This window comes from Myotis yumanensis, unplaced genomic scaffold, assembly GCF_028538775.1.
Source record: "Myotis yumanensis isolate MYYU_CA2020_CCGP unplaced genomic scaffold, mMyoYum1.0.hap1 SCAF_12, whole genome shotgun sequence".
Taxonomy (NCBI): Eukaryota; Metazoa; Chordata; class Mammalia; order Chiroptera; family Vespertilionidae; genus Myotis; species Myotis yumanensis.
The window spans coordinates 50905491-50930923 of record NW_027223763.1 but is presented as its reverse complement, the minus strand read 5'-3'; the positions used below and the strand labels follow the sequence as shown (position 1 = coordinate 50930923).

Sequence of the window (25433 nt, the reverse complement as noted above, 5' to 3'; positions counted from 1 at the left end):
AAAATTTGAAAACGTTATCATGTCAAATTGAAGGTCTAGGTAACTAAAGAAGTCGTGGTCTATTTCCAGGCAGTATTGAGGGCTGGAGTTCGCTGATCATGAATTTATGGCATCCTTCTGCCCTATGCGTTATTTCTCAGGCTGTGTTCAGCTCCTTGGGTTCAGGCACAGAGAAAGGCCATCACAGATTTCAGCCATGGTAGAGTGGAGGATGTTGGCTTTAGAAAGGCAGAGCTCAAGGATCTGAGAGCCGTGGTGTTTCATGGGCCAGTCATAGAAAAGAAACCCCAAGTCCTAACCCTGAGGTTCATGGGTGGGGGAGTTGGAATGAATAAACAGCCACCACATGAAACTTCAAGGGATGCAGTATACTCGGGGGAAATCTAGGTTTCAGGAAAAGCAACCACATGGGTGTTTATAAAACCACAGTTGCAGAGAACAAAGTTGAAATGTATGAACTTAGACCCAGGCGAGACGTTCTGTAACATGGAGTTCCAAACTCGCAGCGCTCCACGCCATTTCTTTCACCGGACAAGAGTTGCTATGAGCCTGGCCAGAGTGGTTCAGTTGGATGAGCATTGTCCCATGCACCAGGAGGCCACCAGTTCGATTCTGGTCCGGGCACATGCCTGGGCTGGGGACTTGATCGCTGGTAGGGGCATGCAAGAGGCAGCTGATCGATGCTTCTCTCTCATCAATGTTTCTCTCTCTCTCCCTCTCCCTTCCTTTCTCTGAAAGCAGTAAAAACATTTTTTAAAAATAATGCAATTTTAAAAAGATAGAGAGAGAAGGGAGTTGCTTTGAAGCAGGCTCCACTGTGACTGTTGTAGATGAATGCTTCAGAGATCAGTGGAGATCATATCCAGCCACACAATTAATTACTAAGTGGGGGGGGGGGGGGGGGGGGGAGGCTGTACAATTCTTATCCCAACTGCAAGTAATATGAATAGTTGGGAAGTGCTGCAGAAGAAAGAATGGGTTCCTTTTTTTCATGTACAAGATTGGCAACTCGAACTATGAAAGCAGAAAGAAAAATTAATAGAATTTATCAGCTTCACCTTGATTTGCATGATTCTGCACGAGGACAATGGGAGCTCTGTGACAATGTGCATTATCATCGCTTTGGGCAAAGAGAACCTGTCCTGACTTTGCATGATTGGTAGAGAAATGCAGGAGGTTCCCTGACAAGTGTGTTTATCAAGCACATCTGCAGCGTTATTTCCTACGCTCGGTTGCATCCCCTGTCATTCCCCGCAGTGCTCATTTAACATGATGGACTCATTTGGCAAATCCTTCAGGTGGTGGGAGGACCAGGAGAGAAGGAAGCTTACTCGGGGTCATTAAAAAAAAAAAAGGCACGACTAGCCTCTCACACACTCCAACTCTTCATTCTCCTCCCCCTCCTTGATCATCATGATTATTTGTAGGAAAGAAAATGAATGGCTGAGTGATGTGATCTTGTGAGTCTGTTGATAGCTGCTCAGAGCACCATGGAGAGAGGGCTCAGGTATAGTCATAGAATTCTCGATTAGAGAGAAAGAAGTCTGTCAAGTTCTTGAAACTGCATCTCAGGGAATTTCACTGTGTCCTACTGAATAGGGTAGTTGAGGTGCACCTCTCCCACCTGATGGTCAGTATCAGCCAGAAGCAGGTGGCATCATTTAGTGCAATATGCCACGCACCATGCTAAGTGCTTTGTATAAATTTGCTTGTATTTCCCCCAAAATAAAAGTCTGGTATTATTTTAATTTCTTTTTTATCTTTTTATTTCATTTATTTGGGTGACACTGGTTAACAAAATTATACAGGTTTCAGGTGCACAATTCCATAACACATTACCTGTATACTGTATTGTTTGTGATCCCCACCCCAAGTCACATTTTTTCAGAATATACAGCTGAGATTCAGGGATGTTAAATGACCAGCCCACGATCACACAGCACACTAGTGACAGAGCCTGAATTCTGGGCCATATAGATCTCCAGATGCCACATTCTTTATAAGAATGCTTTAGAGTGGTACCGTCCAACAAATATAATGAGAGCCACATGTGAAATTTTTAAATTTTCTAGCCACTACGGGAGAAGTACAAAGAAAGAGGTGAAACTAATTTTTTATTTGACCCAGCGTATCCAGAATATTATCATTTTAACTTATGATGACTATTAAAAATTATTACTGAGATACTTACATTCGTTTTCCATAGTAAGTCTTTAAATCCATGTCTCTTATGTTTGAGAGCAAGCCTCACTTCAGACTAGCCACATTCCAGGTGCTCCACAGCCACAACAGGCTATTGGTTACCACACAGGACATTTATGGAAACAGTGTTCTTTACCAAGGAGGGTGTGCTGAGCTGATTGCAGGCTTTGCTTTGAGATCAGTGGGAAGAGGCCTTCCTGTGTGTGCTATTGGCCTCTGTGATATAACGTTAGTGCCCTTCCCCTGCGTGGCAGCCTTCTCTTCTGAAAGTGTATGTGTGTTTTCAAAATAAATCTCCACATAATTTATGGAGTCCTTAGTATTATGTGATACAGAGGGGGAGTTTGGGGGTGGGGGTGGGGGGAGACTATTGCTAAGATTAAGATATACATAGATTTGTATCCCTTTACTATCTGTTTTAACGGGGGCCATAATTTTACCAATTTGTCTCTTTGTCTATTATAAAATTTGTGAGGGGGCAAAATGAAATGATGCAGTTAATATAATACCTTGGAAGTAGGAAGTGATTAATGTGTTAGCCATTATTGCAAAGTCATTGTATACTTACTACTGCAGATTGGTATTAACTAGTTCCTAACCATGAATACAAGGGCAGAGTATAGACTATATGGAAGTTACAATTTTATTTTATTTTTTATTTTACAAATAGCCTACATCTATATGTGACAGGTAACTTTATACATTACTTAAATTTTAGTCAGCTATTCTCATTTGGAGCACTCAGTAACTTTCGCCTCTTCCTATAGATGTATTACATTGAGATCTATGTTGAAGGCCCTTAGATAGTGGTTATATCCAAATTTCTGCCACACTTACCTTTAGGTTTACCATTTGATAGTTAGAAAGGGGAGCTTTTTAATATCTTCATATAATTGTTACAAGATTATGAGTAATTTTTCTGCTTTTAACTTTTTTAGGGGTATGTGAATAAAATTGTCATTATCAGAATATAAGCATGGTATAAACTAAGAGTAATTTTTTTTCACATTTCCCTTTTTAAAAGTTATCTTATAAATTGCCATCATAGAAAATATTTGGTTCAGCAGCTCGTATTGGTCAATTTCAGTATATCAGCCTTGTATGTGTCCAGCACCAGGGTCCTAACAGAGTATTCCCATCCTGTTTATGATACTAATAAAGAGCAGTCAGCCATGGTGATCTAACCATATAAGCTCATTGAAGTCACACATAAATGTCTACACATGTTGTTTTTAAAATTGAAGGAACAGGTGGTTATTTGTCATTGATGGACAAGTTCCTCCATCTCCGTAATTTGCCTTCTGTCTCAATCACTGGTCTGTGGAAGACTTAAAATATATCCACTTACTTTTCTCCCTGAACTAACTTATTTTTGTCTACCGATTCTCGTGCAGAGGTTACTACATAATAATTGTGCCTTTGAAGAAATCTCGTGGGAAATTTATCAAGCCATGGGAGAGTCCAGATGAAATGGAATTAGATGAGGTAAGTGTGTCTTTGTTGGCAGTGTCTTTCACTGGTTATTTAATTTATTAAACATTCTCCTCCTCTCTATAGAGTCCTTTCAGCATCCAATCCAGTTGCTGACTTCTGCATGGCTGGTCAGCTGGCTGTTCTGATAGTTCAGTGCTATGGGTGTGTTAACCTCTAGGGATCACAACAAAGAGCCTTTTGCTTTAATTAAAAAACATTAAGCTGCAATAAAGCTTACAACCTGTCTAATCTTCATTGGCTTTAGGATTTTGCCCCTTGTCCTTTGTAAAACATGATGCAGAGGTGTAAAAGGTGAGTGAATTGTCAGCAAAGGCTTCATCACCAATGTTATGAATTCCAAATCCCCCTTCATTAATGCAGTGGTAGCTGCAGCTGTTACAAAAATGTTAAATTGCATTTTGCAGCAGAATTCAACATTTGACCCACTATAGATCTTTGACCAGTTTCTCAGAGAATTGTGCTGATTAGCATATGGTTGCCTTGTTCTGTATTCTGTAGGATATCAGAATCAAAATCACACTTAACCACAGGGGCAGGCAACAACAAAAATCACAAAATTTTGATCCAAGGAAGAAAATAGTGCTAAAAATAGAGCAGATATTAAATGAGTATTATTTTAATTTCCGAAATCATACCACAAGAGTGAGTACATTTTAATTTATACTCCTTTTGCAGGAAGAACATTTGGTTGTTGTTTTTTAAGTTAGTATGAAGTTGTCCACAATACCTAATTATTATATACCTCTAGTGAGATGAAAAGGCTGTGCTCAGAAGTATTAAGCCAGATCCCCCGGAAGGCCACAGCAAGTTAATGGTTGGGGTTCAGATTTGAAATCTAAGAAAGACTTTGCTATTTTCATGTGACGCTGGTTTGAATCAGTTCAGAAGGCAAGTAAAAAGGCTCCCATTTGGGGAAATGGGAGATTTTAATTTATTGAGATTATTTACAACATTGGCCCTATATTATCACCCAACCTGTAATTTCTAGGTATTTTCTCTACCTCAAATTAGTTCAAGCAAGGAAAAGCAGAAATTCCCTAGCTGCATTCCAGGCGAGTGATGTTTATTTCATACATGTCTGCATTAGGAGGCAGTGATCTGACAGGTGAAGGCTGCTAGCTGCTTCAGGCAGACATATGTCATCTCTAGAAGTGGGTTCATCATCATCCACTTCATGTATCTGAGTTAAACTCAAGTGGAGAAGGGGAGATGAGTTCAAGGTTAGGATTATGCTTTTGTGTCACTGTTTAGTGATTAGATGAGCATTGGAGGAGTATAAATTGAGACATCATTTGAATAATGTTGTCAAGTAATTTGTTACAAATCTTATTTTTTTCTGTTGATAATAAAGGAACAAATCATTTTCCCATGATGTTAGAGGAATAGTTATCCTTCGTCTGAATGTGCAAAATGGTCAGCTGGTCTTCTATCAACATTTTGAATCAGTTAATCCTGAGATATTCTTTATTTTTATTAATTCTCAGCTGAATTATAAAATTCAGTTGGATTTGGATTTAAAATGCAAAGACGATTTATAGAATCTTTGAGTCTTTCTACTTTTTTAAAAGTTTTCAAGGAATTAAGATCCAGGCCAACAAGGACATCAAATACTTTTAATTTTTTATTTTTAAAAATGTATTGGGGGGTGACATTGGTTAATGGGAACGTATAGGTTTCAAGTCTGCATTTCTATAATACATTATCTGTATGTTATAAATAATAAGATTTCCTTATAGATGGAGCCATTGGGTGATAAGTCATATGAAGCTGATTCTCTTTTACGGCCAGGTTCCAACCTCCAGAATGCACAGCAATGCTAATGGATTGAAGTATAGCGCTATATGACATTGAACTTCCTTGCAATTAAACTCTATGGGTCTGTGCCGCTGATTCCCATAGCAAAGGGTCATTTTAATCATCCCACACATTGTGGTACATTAATCTGTATGATAGTTTGATAAAGAACATTTATTAATTCAAAATGTGGGGGTCAGGATGGGTTGTTACCCACTTTTCTTACTGATATAATTGAGACCACATTGTAGAATTAATGGTGGAAGAAATAAGATATGCATTGACTGGAAAATGAAAATTATTTCTGATTAAAAAAACCACCAAAGCCCTTGATATATCTTCCGGAGTTACCTCCAATACATCTTGTAACTACCGTGGAGGGGAGCGAATGAAAGCAGGCTGCAACCTCCTGTATGCTTACTCATTCTGTTTCTGATCCCTGCAGAAAGTTCTTCATTTCTTTTTTTTTCCTACCATGGATGATAAAAGCATTGTAGTAATTTTACCTATATCTTGGTATTGCCAGGTTTGACAAAGCAGTATTCCTCTCTTAAATGTATTTGACTAAGTGATTTTCTTAGAACAATGTATAATTCAAATTGTTCAAACAATCAATATTAATAACTAGAACGGTGGCCTAAGGGGAGTTCCAGCGTATGCCTCACATCTAGGCCCATAAAAAAAAAAGAAGAAGCTTTCTAAACAGATTTACTCTAAATGTTATTTTTTTGAGAACATGTATCCTTTGTTTGGGGACAATTTCCTCATCATAAATTCATAGAGTTGGAACTGCTATTGTCAAAGTCAGACTGGGCAGAGTAGAAATTGATAGTCAAAATGGACTTGGGGCAGAATGAGTCCTAAAATGTCAGTTACATTTCATTCAGGGCAGGTCTTGGAATATATCATAAGCTTTTCATCGCATTGTACTTTAAAAGCTTCCTGTAAAATAATGGGGTTATTTGTGGTTTTAAATCCAGCATACTCCTACTGGCTAACTCCAGTGCCATCTGAGCATACATGACTCATTTAAAGTATAACACGGGAAGCATCCTGCAGAGATTAGAGCAACCTGCAGGGACAGAGTTGATTTTTCCAGGTTTGACTTTAATGAATGGCCACATTGGTTCTAAAGAGCACCAAACGCACACACTTTTTTTCCTAACATACCTCCTCAAAATCTTCTAAAGGAACCGTAGCAAAAGGTATTCATGGGGATGACAGTGATATGGATGAATGATGACAGTTGACTACATCTGAAATATAAAGAAAATCAAGGTAGGGTTTGATCAGTGAAGTAGAAGAAGGGAGCAGTTACATAAACAACTGATGGTAAATGTTTCTGATTAACCAACTTCAAAAAGCTGTTCAGCTCATCTGCAGTGCATTTGTCCTTCCCCACGTCATGGACCATCATTTACTGCCTATCAACAGTAACCTTTGCAATGACTTTCCAAGTGCAGCATTAAATATATGGTCTCGGGATTTTTAAAAATAACATGTAAAAAGAATCCAGGAAAAAGAAATATAAATGCACACTAACATGTGATAATGAAAGCAGATGTACAATATTTATATTTGTCTAAATACAGACTGAGTTAAAACAATTTAGATGATCAATTTACCTTAATTGTTGGGTTTGTTTCCTTGATGTTGTGCAACTAATAAGTAAACAAAAGTATGGTTGAAAAATCTCTTACATGTAATTTCATTTTATTTCATCAATTGAGTCCAATTATATATTGCCACTTCCTATTATGCCTCAGTTACCTCATTTAGCAAATGGGGACGATACTAGCCTAAATTATAGGCTATTATGAGGAGTAAATGAACTAATACAACATGTTTAGGCTCCAAAAACAGTGCCTAGTAAGTGCTTAATAAATATTAGCTGTTGTCATTTTCATCATCCTTATGAGTAAATCTAAATTTGACAACAGAATTGAAAGATACTACTAGGTTTCTGGCCTTGATTTACTATAACCCAGATGGTGCATAATTGATAAGTAGACCTGAATTTATCATCAGATGGTCCAATTTGCTAAACAGGTTATGCCCAATCTAATATGCTTTTCATAAAATAGCCTATATTTCATGTAATTCTAATTATATAAATAAACTCAGATTTCCCAGAAAATGTGAGAATATTATAAGTGAAAAGTTATTCAAAAATAACAGCACAAATTATATAACCAAAAGACTTTTTCACACTTCTTTATGTTATCATTTTAAACCAGCAGAGCACATTTAAAATTCTGTGTAGAAGAGACTATAGTTTACTACCAGTTCCTGACATAAAGCTTTGGTGTTTGTCATATGTACCACCTGCAGCCATTACTATCACGGAAGTCTGGGCTTGCTGAAGATATCACTAGTTTGGTTTTTACTATTATTGTTTCTACTAGAGGCCCAATGCACAAAATTTGTGCAAGAGTAGGCCTTCCTTCCCCTGGCTTCCCTTGCAGCCCCTGCTTTGTCCTGAAGGACATCCGGTCTAATTAGCATATTACCCTTTTATTATTATAGAATAGACTTTCAAAAACAGGAGTAGACAGTAATTTTGTCGTTAAGTTTTCATAAGTACCTAAATTAAAGAGCAAATCAAGCTGGAAATTGTTAAATAAATAACAATATCTATTTATTATTGTCAGTTAAAAATCAGGCATCAGATTTTATTCCTGCAGATTTGAGAGAATTTGCAACCTATAAATAATCTCACTATTAAAAACAATCTGAAATGGCACTGATCTCTCTAAAAAAATTAGTAATAATTGAAAGTTTAGGTGGCTTTATCTGAGTTTAGTACTTGTTTAATAAGTAACAATACAGCCCAAATTGACAAGCTTTTATGACTCAAGCTGGCTTTTTCTTTAGACAAGTTCTAATGCACTCTTGCGTTTTGAAAAGATTTCACTGGGGCGGACAATGATAGGAGCCACCACTAAAGGAACTAATTGTCCTGTGTCTGTCGCCGGGGCCTTGCCATAGCAGTCCAGTTTCTTACCTTGACAGCAAGACACGCATTTGCGCTGAGAGAACTGAGGTTCTAGGGTTACTGATGTGGTTCGTGAAGAGTGAACAAGTGGCCCTTGAGCTGTTCCCAGTCCTGAGCTAACTTCTCCCATGAAACTATCATCAAGTTGGGTTATTATTGTTTACATTTCTTTTTCTATTTCCCACTTTTTTTTAGCTGCTTAAAGAGATATCCAGGAAACGCAGAAGCCTCCGTTACGGAAGAGAAGTTGAATTAAAGCCATATATAGCCGCTCACTTCGATGTCCTTCCCACGGAGTTCACCCTGGGAGATGACAAACATTATGGAGGATTTACAAACAAGCAACTCCAAAGTGGTCAAGAATATGTCTTCTTTGTGTTAGCAGTGATGGAACACGCAGAGTCCGTAAGTTAACTGTGTTGGCATCTACAGGGTGTTCCCCAAAAATGTATACTCACTTTGAATGATTACAAAGTCAGGGTTTATTAACATACAGTTTATTTTCAAAATTTAGATGAATCTACAGAAATGAATTATTTTATTTTATTTTATTTTATTTTATTTTGGTCAATGCCTGTTTTCAAACTGATGACCATTCTGGTCCAGGCACTGCTGGTAATGTGAAGCAATGGAATCATAAACATCAAGAATCATTTCATTAGGTATTTGTGTGTCCTCTGTTCGTCGACTGTTGCCGATTTTGTACTGTACACTTTATCTTTTATGTATTACAATTAAAAAATATCTAGTGGCAGTTTAGGATGAATTTTCTTTGTTCAGAGCTTAGTCTGGCTTCACTCGTTATTTCAAATCAGTTAAACCTGAAAAGGAGTCAACGTTAAGTGAATTATCTGTGTTCAAGTGTGTATACATTTTTGGGGGGATACCATCTATTTCCTATGGAATTCTATACATTTTCGCCAGAACCTGGTTATTCGGGGATGCATAGGTAGTAGTATATACATCCTAATTATTTCCATGAGCTGTTGTTAGCGCTGTAACAGCGGCCTGCTGTGGGAACACCGCTGGGTCATGTGCTTGAGCTTTCCTTACAAACAGGGCCGTGTCTCTAGCAGGGAGCTTCGGGGACTTCTAATCTATGAAGTGCCAGATGGTTCGGGCATGGTTCCCGAGACCTTTCCATGGGACACATGTATTGACAAGAGGGTGACAGTCATTTGTCCTCACATATCCTTCCTCAGCCTTTTAAAATGGCTGTTATTTTAAGAAAATCTGGTATAATACCTAGTAGACATCAGCCTGTATGATTACAGTAGGAGCAAGCTCTGCAGTTACACATGGGATATTTGCAGGTATCTGAACATATTAGCAGGGGTGATTGTATTTACTCTCCTATGACTGCCAGCGAGCCCACAGTGCTCTCTATCCCGATTCATAGGGAAGTTCGGTCTAGGGAAAGGTAGGCCCAGCCAGCTTCTTTCACTGTGGCAGTTTACCAGTGACTTTATCAGAAAAAAGCCTGAAAGTTAGAAAATAAGTCAATAAAACTGAGAATTCGAATGTACTCTAAATAATGAGTTGTCTTCTTTTATGTAATTCATCTTGCTCTTATGTCATTGTATGCTTCAGTTGCTTTGAATGTTAAACAGAGAGAAAGAGGAGATGGGAAGGGGGTGGCTCTTGAAGTGGCAGTTCACATTTAATATACTTATTCTAAACTGTGTCTTTCTATTAAATGAGGGCCTAAAACTGACAGGTGTGGCAACTCCGTTGAGCCAGTCACTACTGTATAAGATGCCTGAGATTTCTCCACATCAGGTGTGAGCATGCGCAGCAGGGCTTCTCTTCAAATGACTGAAGGGTTCCCCCGTGGAAAATCAAAACACAAAGGCAGCCTTTCTGTCTGGTTTACCTTTGTGCACAGAATGTCATTTGAAAACAAAGAGACGGGCTTCCTGGAATTTTAATGCACGGCTATGCTTCCTCTTTCTAGTTGAAGGTTCCAAGGCAAAACATCAAGGGAACGGAATGTTGGAAATCACCTTTTCAATTTTTTAAAAAGGACTCTTAGATATTTGAAAGTAATTTTCTTTAAATAGCTCTAGGATGTTTCAGAAAGCAAATTCAGACCATTGAGGTAGATCAGAGAATCCAGCAAAGAGGAGAAATCTCATGAGATCATTAGGCCGTTAGTACCACAGTCAGAGCTCTGATTTCTAGTGTCTCCCAGATGTTTTTACTAGTGTTCAAATGTATCACCATTGATGAAGCGTCTGCACCTTCCTGTGTGCGTCAACACACTGTTTCATTCATTATGTAATTAGCAGTTTCCCCAAATACGTTATCTGAATTGTCCCTTTTCTTCTTCATCTTTCTCAGTGGTGCTCTCAAAGCTAACAGCATGGCTTTTATGTTTCATATATGTTTTAAGGCTATCCTTTACTTAATAGAAGAGACTCACATTCAGCTAATATAATGTTAGGAGTGATACCGTCCTTTTGTAAGCCTCTAATTTTAGGAATGACTGTTAATCCACCTAATCACTACCAAGGGTGGACTGATAATTTGCGTAGAGAAAATGTCCCCCTTCAACAAGACAGAAACTCTACCTCAATCCATTGATTTATATCAAAATCATAGGAGGATGGGTGCAAAATGACCACAGGTTTGGTCTTTTCTGGTACCCCCACACACTGAACAAATTCTGCCTTTCACAAGGCTGGTGTCATTATGTGGTTTTGTTTTCCTTTGACTTTATACATCACTGGTTCCTGAGCTGTTTGTCTTGGGGAAAACCTCTGCCTAGATTTCCATCTTGGCTCACCAAGATTATTATCTCAAAGGCTCTTGGTAAAGAATTTCAAGTCAGAGAGTTCTCTTAGCTTTGTCTGCCCAACAGTTTGAGTCTGACCAACAAATGGAGAGGGGAAAGTGTGAACCAAAACCATTATACGCACGTGAAGAATCATGCTTCTTGGATATTTAGTGTATTTGTCAAGCCCTTTGTGTAAATCTTTACGCTGTACATATCTTTTTCTTACCTGCTTCTGAGAAGATTGTAAATATACTGAGTAGTTGTCTTTTTTGATGCATTAGAAATCTCCTAGTCCCGTTGATGTCTTTTCTGAGCACAATGAGGAGAATGTGAAGGGAAACTAGTTAACAAACACGTAGTGGGCATGTGGGAACCCGGCTGGACTCCTCAACTTATCGCACTTGAACTGAGAATTGATGTCTTTAACCAAATTTTTAAAATGCATCTTAAAAATGTAAATATATTTACTGATCCTGGAATAAATGAGCATATTATTTCATACCTTGATAATGACAGCCATTTGAACAGGTGAACATTTTATTTTAGTCAACAAGGATTTGTTGGGAACTCACCATTGCAAAGTTGTGGGCTAGCTGCTTTAAGTAGCTACACAAATAGCATGTAAATCCCTGTCTTCCAGAAGTTCATAGTCTCACTAAAGAAAAGAAGACATGTGCACAGATAAAAAAATAAATAAATAAATGCCATTCAAAAGGACTGGCAAAAATTTTAAAAATTATTATTTCCTGCAATTGTGGAATAATTGGTTATTTTCAATTAAGGAAAGTTAGCTTTATGGAAGGCAGTATTTAAGTAGAGCCTTGAAAATTAGTTTGACTTCGGAGCTAAATGTTGTGGAACTTGTGAGAGGGTTAAAGAGAGCGAATAGAGCATGTGGGGAGTCGTAACAAGAAGTTCGCTGTGATGGAATATGTTGTATGTGGTAAAGAAGTTTAAAACAAATTGTGGAGTCTCCTTAAGGACCATGCTAAGATGTCTAGGTTTTACTCAGGAATCGCCTGAGAGCCTCCTCAAGGTTTCATAGCTGTGGTTTAGGAGAATTACCCTATTGGCAGTAGAGACTGTTAAAGGAAGGAAGAAAGTCTTGGTATGATTTGAATGAATAAGAATGAGGTCGTGAAGAAAAGTGGTACTCATGAGACTGGAAAGAAAGTGGATGGACTTGATCCATAGATCATATAAAATCAGCCGTGTTTCATTCCTAGCTATTGAGAGGGTGAGAGAAAAAGGCAGGTCAGAAGGAGCGTATGCCTGGGAAGTAGGGAAGTAACACACATGCAATTCTTAACTTGGGGATTCATTTAGGAATCTCTAGAAACAATTGGAAATGAAGGTCTGGAACTCAGCAGAGATTCCAAGTTTAGGAACATTAGTGAGAAAGTAATCTGCGTAGAGGTTGGTATTTAAGGCTGGGGATGACCTGGCCAGCTAAGGGAGAGGAAGAGAGACTAGCAGAAAATAAAATGTAAGAATGCTGGCATGGGATGGATGCAGAGGAATTAACTCAGTTGGCAAGGTTAGGAAGGGACTAGGTGAGTACAGAATGAAGAGAATCAGAGGAGGGAGTTTTAAAGAAGGCTTGATCAACTGTAGCACATCTGGAAAAGATGTCTGGAAGGGTAAGACATGAATAATGACAATTTGATTTGGCAAATAATTGACTCGGACCAATGATGGAGTGAGAAGAGATGAGAAGTGAGTGGTAGGAGAGAAGGGGCAGCCATTTAGACATGGGTCTCTATTGGAAAAGGAAAAGATAAGGCCTTAAAAGGGGGCAGAGTTAAGAGAATAATTTTAATATAGGCTAAAATAGGGCAGAAAATATTATAAAAGCTAAATTCATAGACACTCAGTCCTTTCTTTCACTAAGTGACTATTTTTTTTTCAAATTCATTAAGGAAAAATTAACATATATAATTATGTATATGCTTAAAGTGTACAAAATGATGATTCGATATCCACATACATTGTGGGGTGGTTACCAAGATCAAGATAATTAGCACATCTATACATCTATCATCTCACATAGTATCTTTTCTTTTGAATGGGGTGAGAATGCTTAAGATCTACTCTCAACAAATTTCAAGCATATAATACTGTATTATTAGCTATAGTTACCAGGCAGTACATAGATCCTAGAACTTATTCTTCTTATCACTGAAGGTTTGTACCCTGTGACCTATATCTCCCCATTTCCTCCCGCCAGCCTTTGGCAATCACCATTTTATTCACTGCCCTTGGAATGACTTATCCATGCTGTTGCAAATGGCAGGTTTTCCTTTTTTGTGGCTGCATACTATTTCATTGTACATGCATATGTGTGTGTGTGTGTGTATGTATACAGATTTTTTTTTTCGTTCAGCCATCGAAGGGCACTTAGGCTGTTTCCATATCTTAGATATTGTGAATAATGCTGCAGTGAACAGGTGTGCAGATATTTTTTTGAGATGGTGATTTCATTTCCCTTGAATATATACCCAGGAGTGGGATTGCTGGATTGTGTGATAGTTCTATTTTCAATGTGTTGAGGAGCCAGTATACTATTTTTTCATAAGGGCTGTACCAATTTCCATTCCCCCCCACTCAGCACTGTATAAGGGTACCTTTTTTTCTGTATCAGTTGGGAACAATCACAGTTGCTGTAATAAAATTGAATGGGAACTGCTAAATCCTTTTAAGTTATAAAAATTCTATGTTCTGGAAAGCCATAGCATCAGTTTCATACATCTTGCATCTATAATTTGGACATTGGACCTCTCTTCTGAAGTTGTAGACTTTGTCCATTATTCGGCCTCTATTTCCTAACTAATATACATTAAGTATTAAAGATGACTTACATAATTTAACATTTAATTAAATAGTAATATTTTGCTCTATAAACGTTTAGTTTATAAATGTGGTCTCCTTAACTGAGGGGTAATGTCTTGAGAGCTGGAGTTAATTATTCCTGTTGCTTTTCACATAGCATGGAACACGTTGGCACACTGGTTAATTACTAGTACCATACTTCATAAATCACTTAATATGCCATAGATAGACCCCAATGAAAAAGTGTATCTGGAGTAATTTATACTATCTAAAATGATTTTATGATAAAATACTTCACCATAGAAGAAAATTTAAATTGCCAAGCCTCTTTCCTCCCCTTTTCCTCTCCCCTCTCCTCCTCTTTATTTACTAACATTGTTTCACACACTATCAAATCCACTATCTCAAATTTTTGCCTCTTTTAATGCAAAAGATATACACCAGAAAGACATTAGCTTGTAACTAACATAGACTCTGTTTTTCCTCAGAAGATGTATGCAACCAGTCCCTACTCCGACCCTGTTGTGTCAATGGATCTGGATCCACAGCCAATCACCGATGAAGAGGAAGGCTTAATCTGGGTTGTAGGCCCTGTCCTTGCGGTGGTCTTTATCATCTGCATTGTTATAGCTATTCTTCTTTATAAAAGGTAGGTTTGCCCAATATTTCTATTGTGATCTTGAGGGCTCTCTTATATTTGAAGACTTAATAATCCTTCTCCGGTCATTATGTGGTTGATTTTAGTAGAAATACTTCACTGTAGCTCCACGAATCATTGGAATGTGGTTGCATTAGAGCTAGAACAAAATGTAAAAACTATACTACTTTTAATCCCATTCAGTGTGTGTGGTATAGACTGTGTTGCCCAGCATGCCCGAATCTTAGCCTCTGTCTCCTGAGTATTTTATGTAGTATGAGCACTTTGCGTGACATTTGAGACACTAGTACATTCACAAGTAGATGATTACACACAAGCTTGCATTTGATTGTTTTAAATGATTAATTGCTCAATTTCAGCATGGTTCTTGAAACTACGAATTTGCACATTTGTGTCCATTTCATAACTGAAATTGCACATGTGCTGAGGTTTTTTCCTGTAGCTATTTCTCAGAACTTAGCCAAGGAGCAAACATTTGAAGATTAGAGAAGGCAAATAACCGTTTTCCTTCCTGCTTTTCTTCTAACCCTTATTCCACATTTTCAATACTGAGTTCTCATTTGTGTCCAAAGAGGAATGTGAAGTACCATTTTCTTTTTATAAAAATAACCTCAGTTTTATACTCCCAAATATCAGTCTGAGTTAGTGTCTCTGATTACAACTAGGATACAAACAGTTCACATCTACCCCATGTTTTCTGATTATCCACTCTTTTTAAATTTTATTTCTGCCTTTATTATATAGAAGCAAGATGTTTCTCCCTAGATTGCTGCTTATTCAGAAGGAAGAATATTAATAATTTTACCTCTACTTTTAGACTTAAAAATAGAATTGCAAAATTATAAGTATGTAAAATTATAAAAATTAACATGTGTAATACATTAACTTAAACATTTAGAATGACTAAATTCTGAATTATCTGCCGTTATATCAACTTTTCTTCCAATTTAAGTTTATTTCATGAAACTTTGTGTTCCCATTTTCCTTTGTAGTGTGTCATCTTTCAGAATACTCTGACAATCTCGCCTCTATCATTCTCTCTCTCTTTTCCTCTCCCTCCCCATTACCCTCCTTCCTGCCTTTCTCTCTCCTCACAACCTTGACCTTCAAGATCAGATGAGAGTTTCTTCATCATCATTCTTGCTTACATGCTTAATCTGATCATCTTATTTCCAGTATTTCTTTTTCCTATCCATATAGTTCCCTTCATTAATTACCTCTTTTACATTAATTACCTCTTTACAAAAATTCCTTTTGTAAATATGTTCTTGGAATAGCCTTTATTTTACTTTGTATAACTTCTTCTCTTGACTCAAGGGTATATCCTTCCAGACACTCCTCTAAAAAACTTTCTCTTATGAAGCAGCATTCCATTTTATTTCAGTGTGAAGAGAGGGCTAAGGAAATAAAAGGACAAATTAAAGAAAGAAGTTCATAACCATAACAGATTAAATTGCATATCCTATTTTAGAGCTGGAAAAAATGAAAGAGATACCCATCATGATTTTCCCCTGGTCGCTGTGGTCACTCAGTTATCCGTGTCATAAAATAGCAAGTGATTGAAGGCCAAAATCTCCTCTTAGTTGATGGTTTCAGCCTTCTCATCCCAATTTGTGTCTTATCAGTGTGCATTGTATTGAGTCGCCTCTGTCTTGTACAAGAGGTAAGAGCAGGAAACAGGAGATAACCACATGCCCCAGAGCAGTCACAGATGGGTGAATGCAAGCAGGAGCCGGTAGTCTTTGCTGTTCATGTGCTACACTTATTACCCAAAGAGAATACAATAATTAAAAGCAAGAGTAAATTGTAATTGTTTTCCGTGAAATATTTATTCAGGTTACCACATCCTACTGTGGGAGTCAGTTCAGAAAACATGCGCTTGCTGGCAGTTGCATTTCTAAACCCTATCACATGACATTTTGTGATTCTGCAAAATGGACAAAATGCCTGTCTTATTTTTTTAAAATTGTGTTTCATGCGTTTATATCTGACTATCCTTAAATCAGGTCACTGAACAGAGGTGTGCAAGAGATCTACGAGTTGGTTATGTAAATGTGAAGACATAGGATTTTAACCCTGATAATTGTTAACACTTGTAATTAAGTTTTTCATTCTTCCTTTGATGTGCTTGGAAAAAGTCAACTCAGATACAGTTTTTCCTAGTCCTGCGAAAAAAAGGCCTCAAATGTAAAGGTTTTATGACTCAGATAAAATAGAGTCGCATTTTAGTGTGTGCATGTGTGAGCATCGTCTAATGCAATTGTTGGAGGCTGCACACATCCTCGAATGCTAAGTATATTTAGCTAGCCATCTGAAGGCCCGTGAAGCGTTTCTGAAATAGAAATGCTTGCTTCAGCAGTAAAGCACATTCCTGACTTGAAATTCAAATAGACCCAACAATGTCCTTCTTGATTATCGTGAGGCAGTTTAAGAGGAAATCTTCTGTAGGCAATGAATGGTGTCTTTTATAGCTTGGATTCTGAGCAAAGTTAATTATGTAATAAATACTTCGTCCTTTCAGTTTATACATAGGTTGTTGAATTGACTTTGTTTTTAACCTAGTAATTTGTAAACCTATAATACAGTGATAACCAGTGACAAAACAGTATCACACAGGTTTTGTAAGGGCTCTAAAATGCCTTCCAAATCATCAGAAATTGAAAATATGTTTGTTAGGTCTTTAGTGTTAGAAATTACCTTGCACTATGATTGTTTTGAAATGTTATTCTCTATGTGACATGTACATTGCTTTTAAAATGTAAACTACAGACATAAGATGGTAGCAAGGGTTAGAAAAACACTCAACTAGGAATCAATAAAACTGAGTTCAAGTCCCAGCTCTGTGACCAGCTAGCTATATGGGGTAGAAAGTCATGCCAACACTCTGGGTCTCCATTTCCTCATTTATAAAACAAGTAGGTAGGCTAGATAATTAAACGTTTTAAATAACAATGTTCTATGATGAGAAAACACCAATTAATAAAATATGTACTATAATATTTCTGTACCCAGGGTTTGTCTACCTGCCTTCCTCTTGTCCTCTCCTCTCTATCAGTTCCAGCTGTTTAGGGTCCCCTTTTCTATGCTCTTCCAGCACTTTCTATTTATCTATATTGTAGAATCTACCACATTATTGCAATTGCCCCCCCTTTTTTTTAGCTTTCTTGTCCCTCATAGTGTAGGTTAAGGACTCTGTCTGATCCTTTGTGCTGAGCTGGTGCATGGCACACAGGGGTACGGAATGATCAGATTTATACAAGCCAAAGAGTCTTACACAAACTCAGTTCCCTCACTTGTTTACTCCATCCCTCAATATATCACCATTATCTTGGCTGGCAAAGAGCTGTAATAAAACCCTAACCTATAATTTAAATATACTGGTTTCAAAAGCCTTCAAATGTCTACATTTTACCAAATGTGTAACCATATGTGGTGAGGCTGACATTTCAATGGAAGAGGAAGTGAATGGAACACTACGTGTTCATGTAAATATCAACAGCCCTTTAATACACAGAACTGATAGTTCACTAAGTGGCTCTCTTCCATTTGGAGGGATAGATTTTCCTGCAACTGATGACCTCATTGATTAAATAATGAGCAAGTTAGAGACATATCTGTAGGATTTGTTAAAACCTGGCACTGCCAGGTAAATCACTTTAAGATTAAGAAAAGAATTAACCAGTATGTTTGATATCGTCCTCATTATTCTCTTTATATGTGTTTTGTAAGATTTAAATGTGGCTTTTGTATTTTTGAAAATATATGGACTAAGGTATCCTAAAGCCAGATATTCTAACAATATGAGTGTATGTTTTGTTGGCATTAAGGTAGATTCGGTACCTTTATTTTTATAATTGAGAACTTACTTAATACTTGCAATTTGCCTCGACATGAAGATTGTTCAGATTACTTCTTTACAGGTAAAGGATATACTCTCTTCAGAAAGAACATGGTTATTTAAATAGTCTACGTATTATCACAGGTGAACGTGTCTGTGAGCATGAGCTCACTGTGTGCACAGACAGCAGCGCCTCTTTGAAAATACCTGTCATGTCAATGGATGGTATTAAATACGTTTCTGGATTAGCCCAGCTACACAGATGGGCCATCTCTGTAGATTTATAATGATGAGTATTACTTTTTCCAAAACTAAATGTATTTAGTCTTTTATTGGAAAAGAGATTTATGATCACCTGACTTGTCAAAAGGTATTTGAAGAAATTTCTGCCACTGCATTACCGCATGATGTATCATGCAGTTGTGAAAATTTTTGTGCAGTCCAATGCAACTTGCAAGTATTTTTAGATCATTAAGGGAATAACCTACCTCTTAACTGAGAACTCTTTATTTTAAATAAACACGTTTCTTATATGGAATAATGTGGTATTCCCAGTAAGTGCATTAATAGTTTTTCATGGTGTGTTATAGAAAAATCAAATTATATCTCTACCATCAAAGACTTCTGGGAATATAATTAATCATGGCAGTATTTTGTAAATGGATGGATAAAGGCGAATATAATATTAACACACTAAATGCTTTATTTAGTGATGTACTCTCGTGTCCTCCATTTACTTTATGATTAGAGGCCTTTAAATACTTTGATATGCTGTCATTTGCTAATGTGTGTAAGTTATGTGTCCCCACCTGTGAGCATTGTTAAACCTTGGTTGTCATGGTTACTCTTATTACCATTGACCAACTAACATTTAGCCTTTCTTTTTCCTTTCCTTTTTTATTTTTTATTTTTTGCTGCATTAAAATGGAGCAGTAAACCTGACAGGTGAGGAATAGAGAATAAACCCCTTTCATGCTCAATAAGAAAAAAAAAACAAGATATTGGTAGACTTTGCAGGTATTGAGGGGGTGAGGGTGGAGGTTGGATATAAAGATGATACCTGGCAAATAGAAGATGGATAAAGCCTGCATATATATAAAGTAAATTGACATTAAAATGATTCTGGGAGGAAAAGATTGTCTGCATAAGAAGATAAGACATACTATCTTTATGTAAAGCTAAATTTAGAAGGCATTAAAACCACTCTGTGAGTTTTGTTTGTTGTTAAGGTGAAGTGAACATTTTTATGTGTTAGTGTGTCTGCACAGGAGAAATGTGAGGTGTCCCTTAAGTTGTTTTGTTTTGTTTTGAAGGTCAGTTTTTAAGTTTGATCTTCGATCACCTCTCAATACAGGAATACTACTAGCTTGTTCAACCCTCCAAATATTTATTATAATGTCTTAATGAAAACCCTTATGTAATCCCTAATTATTTTCCACGTCTTCCAGCCTTGAATAATAATAGTAATCATAGCAATAATAACAATATCTGTACTGTGTGATTATTGACTGATTGGTTTAATCTAACCTCTTAGCTTTCTAATTCATATCTATCTATATATCCATATCAATAAATAAATATACCTGATTAAATTTAAACTGAGAAAAGAATCTCAGTGCTCATCTAACTTGCCTTCTTTCCAATGTTGTATTTCTGTGGTTCTCAGGAGTGGTCCTTGGATCACTAGCAGCAGCATTAGCAGGGAACTTGAAATACAAAGTCTTGCCCCACCCCCAGACCTACTGAATCAGAAACTGGGCATTGGTCCAGCAACCTGTAGTTTAATAAGCCCTCCCAGGAGGTTCTGATGCATGATAACGTTTGAGAACCACTATTGCATTATTTCCCCTACAATCACAACACTGATCACCAAGCTTTATTACACTTTCCCTGACAGGAAGCTTACTACCTCTGTGAGGGTCCTCTTTATTGATTTATTTTTATAGATCCCTTGTTACCATTGACTCAGCTAAAAAACACATGGAAATTTGTGTATTTTTTTTCCACCAGAAGGCAAAACACTTTGAACCCGCTTAATATACCTAGACGTCTACCTTCCCATTATAATACTGTCCACATTACACAACTTTACCGATGCCTTCTTGTCCCATTAATATGAAACTTGAGCCAAAAGTTAGATATCATCTTCTAACCCTCCTCTATTTCGTAAGTGAAGAAATTGAGAAGGTTTGTAGTTGGCTTACCCAAGGAGAGACACACCAGTAGTGGCAGAGTTGGGGTTTTATTCCTACTGGTGTCCGAATTGTGAAATGTTTGAACTGATACCTTTGAATATTTATAGTAGAGATTTCAAATAGAGTTTTTCAAAAACCTGGACCCCATATGTCTGAGTATCTTTGTTCCAAATAAATAGATTTGATCTTCCCCACAACCCCTTCGACCAAGGGGTAGCATTTTTGTTGTGCATTATTCACATCCCAAACAAACGCATGCTTTTATACTGTTAGTGATTCCAGCCATCTCTGAAAGGTTGTCTTCTGTTCCCGTTTTCACCCATAATTCCTGTACACGGTAGATAACTTCTAACTGCAAGAAATGAACGTACACTGGGGCTTTTTAATCTTAATAGAAAAAAAATAGTAAGGCAGAATTTATAATCTCATTCTAGTCCCTATTCTTTGCTTTTTAAATAGTTTAATAGTTTAATATGAAAATAAAGAGACCTCTGAAAACTTAGGAAAAAATGTTACAATACTTTCATGTTGGACCCATTTTAAACAGGAATATGGCATTTAAAACTTTACAACAGTAAATTTATTTTTTAAAGCTCTTTACTAGTGGTACTAATGCTGGCCAAACTCCTCATCTTGCAAACCTTTCTTGGAAACTCTTTCTGTTAGACAACAGCCATTTAAGCACATTTCTGTTTTAAAATAATGTGATAAGAGTGCGGGAAGCCAGAACTATCCATGTTGTGATCATCGAAATGAAACTAAACAAAACAAAATTTAAACCGCTGGTTTTCCTAGCTGAGGAGGGTGTTTTGGAGTCTGAGATCTTGGATGTCATTTCATTTGAACAGATACAGTGAGGGAGATTCGAGGTATCAAAGGTCAGGATAGCCCTTCCAATTTATTACAAGTGTGAATTGTACTTTTACTCCAGTGCTTTGGGTTTTCTGAGACTCATCTGGGCAACAATATGTGATTTCCAGCTTTCCTGGCCCGAGAGAAACTGACTAAATTTCTTTAGAGGGTATTCTTTTCTGTCCCTTAGTCTCAGTGTCACTTCCCTGTTCTCAGTGTAAAAGCAGAAAGGAAGGTGTTCCATGTCACCTGCAGGACAGAAGTCGTTTTCTTGCCCAGTTATTTCTACTTTTGGTTTCCATAATCCTGCCACAATGACAGTGGAGCCACTTTGAAAAGGTAGCAAAGGTAGTCAATGGGTCTGGTACATCAGCAAAGAAATAAGAATCTTTGCAGATGTGTGTGAAAAGACCAAAACCTGAAAAGGGCCTCAGGGATGATCTGACATGTGAAGACCAGCCATCTGTTCGTTACACATGCGGTCTATTGACAGGCCACACTCTGACATTTTATTCACCCCTTTAGATTCTGTGTCTTCAGTGGAAGAATGAGTCTGTCAGTGTTGTGAGGCAAATATTCCCAGCATAAACACTCTGACATTTTCTGCTCGGAAACTGGTCATCTTATCCTTCTTTCCCATGCTCTTCTGAGCCGCATTCTCTTCCTTCTCCTGTGTTTCCCGCCAGCCCTCCATCGCTGCTTTTCTTCCCATCTTACACTCCATAGAACCAGCGCTCCCAGGACCTGTCGCACACCTCAGTTCACTGCTTTCCTCTGCTAGGTGTTGTAGTTTGGCAGTACCTTCTGTCCTAAGACTGTGTCTATCTCCTTTAGGTAGAAATAGGAAATCATGAGACAGGGTAATCCAAAGTTTTAAAAGAGCAAGGTGTTTAATAGGACTTGCCCAAGAAAAGTCATGAATCAACCATAGTTTGCCAAAGGCATCTCACTTGAACCGGTCAAATGCACTTTCTCTTTGCATCCATCTTCACCTCATTCCTGGTTTGTTTTATTTTATACAGATGAGCAGAGATGGAAGGCTCTTTTCTTTTCATGAAACAATCTGTGTGACACTGAATGAGAGCCCATTGACATAGACACACAAACGAGCTGTACCACAGTCATAGTGAAAAGACAGAGGGAGTTTTCTAAACACTCTGCTGCACCCCTTCCCTAAATTAGAATTCCTACGCTCTGAATGGGGCGGGGTGGAGATGCTCAAATTATGACTCTAGTGAGGGGATTGCTGGAATCAGTATTTGAAGGAAAGCACTCTGAAAAAGACTTTTGAAGTGAATTGTTCATCTCAGTCAAGCTGAAAGAAAATAGTTAGGTACCACTCTGATTATTTGGGTTTGGGGGGGGGGGGGGAAACAAGAAAGAAATCTTAAGGGGAAAACCTGACATTTTTATATAGACATTTGTTAACAGTACATTACCATACTTTAAATCAGAGTACTTAATAAAAATAGTAGATATCAAGTAAAACAAAGATAAAATGAATGTGTGAAGTATTGTTTATAAATACAAACTGAATGGTTCATATACCTGAATGGTCATTAGGAGAGTGGAACTACCCTCTAGGTGAAATTACTTTTTCTCCAATCTTACTGTGATTTACTTTTGTTAACAAAAATCTTAATCATAGTTAATATCAATCATAAGTTAAGTTAGCTTAACACCATAAACAGCCAACACTTATTTTTTTGTGGGGGGAGATTTGAAAGAGAACATGAATGTTGCTCTTGTGTCCCAATCTCCTTCCAGGTGTTAGGCTAACTTGGAATCTTAGAAATGCACTCCCTGTATTTCTCTGCCTTATGGGAAAATCCACTGCAGGTTCACTTTATAACCACCAGTTACATATTCTTAGAAGAAATTGGGTCCGATTTAGAGGCCTAGTAGCTTAACTCCAGGGTAACAGTCATCTTAGTATTGGCTGCTAGGGGTCCTCTATCCTGTTCCTCACAAACAGAACTAGTGGATAAGGGAGAATCGCTGAGCAGGGATCCAAGTGTATCTCACTAACACTGCCTTCAAGCCTAAAGTCAGTCCCAGGATTGTTTCATTCTCCAGCTGAAAGAGGACTTTGAGATCATCCACCTCAACAAAAATTAGCCCCGAGGAAATACTATAGATCAAGTAAGGAAAAGCAACCTTGAACAGGTCACAAAGCTAAGCCCATCTGAGTTTTAAAACTAAAAATTGGGGAGGGGCATGACTCTCTGCTCTTTAAATCTGTTTCAGTTTTTTGTACTTTTTTTCTAAAATTTCTTAAATTTTTACTTTCTCCCTATAGGAAAAGGGCAGAGTCTGACTCTAGAAAGAGCAGCATACCGAATAGTAAGGAGGTCCCTTCACACCATCCAACAGACCCAGTAGAACTGAGGCGCCTTAATTTTCAAACACCAGGTAAGAGACATGACTCATCTTGCCCATGTTACAGTCTACGCTGAAATTGTATAGCCCAGTCGATACTGCCTCGAGAGATGAATGTGTCACTTTATTTTCAACAATTTTGTGTGTCCTTCTCTTTTATTTTTATATTATTGAGATTTTTCCAAAACATACATCTTGAAAGGAAATTAAGCCCTTTGTGCAAATCTGAGGTGGAGTATAAAAGAGGAAAAACATATGTTTCTTCAAATTTGGACAATTTATACTCTTTTAAGAATAGTTACATTTTATAGGCTTATTAACACAGTTATAGTTTTCAATGACATGTATATGGAAAGAATTCAGGTTCTCATCTTATAAAGTGAATGAATAGGTGGTGGATTAATGTTACACCATTCAGAATATACAGGATGGGGCAAGAGTAGGTTTAGAGTTAATCATATGGAATAATACAGTAATAAATAATGATACAAGAATCAACTCTGTGTTTCACGCACTCATAACTGCAAATCTAATTTTGCTCCAGCCTGTATTTATTCTGTATTTTTATATTAATTTGTATCTACGTTATTTTGAAAGAAAAGGGAAGGGAGGGAGAGAGAGAGGGAAGGAGGGATGGCCAGACGGAGAAAGAGAAGGCTGGAGGGAGGGAAGGAAACAAAATCGGACTCTCATTGACCAAAGAAGGTTTCCTACTGTGGAGACACATAGAGTGGCTGAGAATAAGAATATTATTTTGAAAATAAATAACATCAAGTGCTTCAACAGAGGAAAACTATTCTTGCTATGGGGCATTTTGTACAGTTAATTGAAATCTAGTTCTGTTTTACTGTCTTTTAAATAAATCTTATTTATGGCAAATGAAGGGCAAGTGATCAATGGTAAAGAGAGATGAAAATATAAAACTGAGTGGCACTATCTTAATAGCTAATGGTCATGAACACAGTAAAGAGCTGATCTAGGAAGTCTGCTTGATTGAAATGTGGTAGCATGGTACCCCCAATTACTGGGAGGTTTTCTCTGTGTCCAATGGATGTCCTACCTCCCAGTAGGATACACCACGGGTTCATTCAGCTACACATTTGTAGTGAATTGCTTGGAGTTGAAAATACATGGTTTATTGTATTTAGCTTGTTTTCTCTGTAACATGTAGATATGTCATAGTCACTGTTAACTATTCAGCTCAGAGAAATGTCTGGCATTTACAAAGTGGTTATACAAATTATAAATGCGCTTTGTTTAACTTATATTGCAAATGAAGTTTGACTTTTTAAAAATTCTGTTTTAAAAAGCAAAATACACTGAAACGGTCATCAGCATAAAAGGTGGGAAGTAAATGTTCACGTAGCCAAAAGCCTCCTGTATGCATATCACTAAACACACTGATGAGTGTGGATTATGCG

The 25433-nt window shown here is 37.4% G+C and overlaps 1 protein-coding gene across 26 annotated transcripts in view; it reads left to right on the top strand.

Moving 5' to 3' along the window:
- Nucleotides 1-25433, top strand: part of PTPRD (protein tyrosine phosphatase receptor type D) — a 2083672-nt gene that overhangs the window by 1934532 nt on the left and 123707 nt on the right. For 20 of the 26 annotated variants that reach the window (XM_070431651.1, XM_070431662.1, XM_070431656.1 and 17 more), the window contains 4 exons: nt 3597-3687; nt 8681-8890; nt 14579-14739; nt 23933-24045. In XM_070431651.1, the coding sequence (XP_070287752.1) occupies nt 3597-3687; nt 8681-8890; nt 14579-14739; nt 23933-24045 (575 nt within the window). The remainder of the gene's footprint in view (nt 1-3596; nt 3688-8680; nt 8891-14578; nt 14740-23932; nt 24046-25433) is intronic. The other 6 variants (XM_070431673.1, XM_070431672.1, XM_070431674.1 and 3 more) reach the window with 1 other exon arrangement.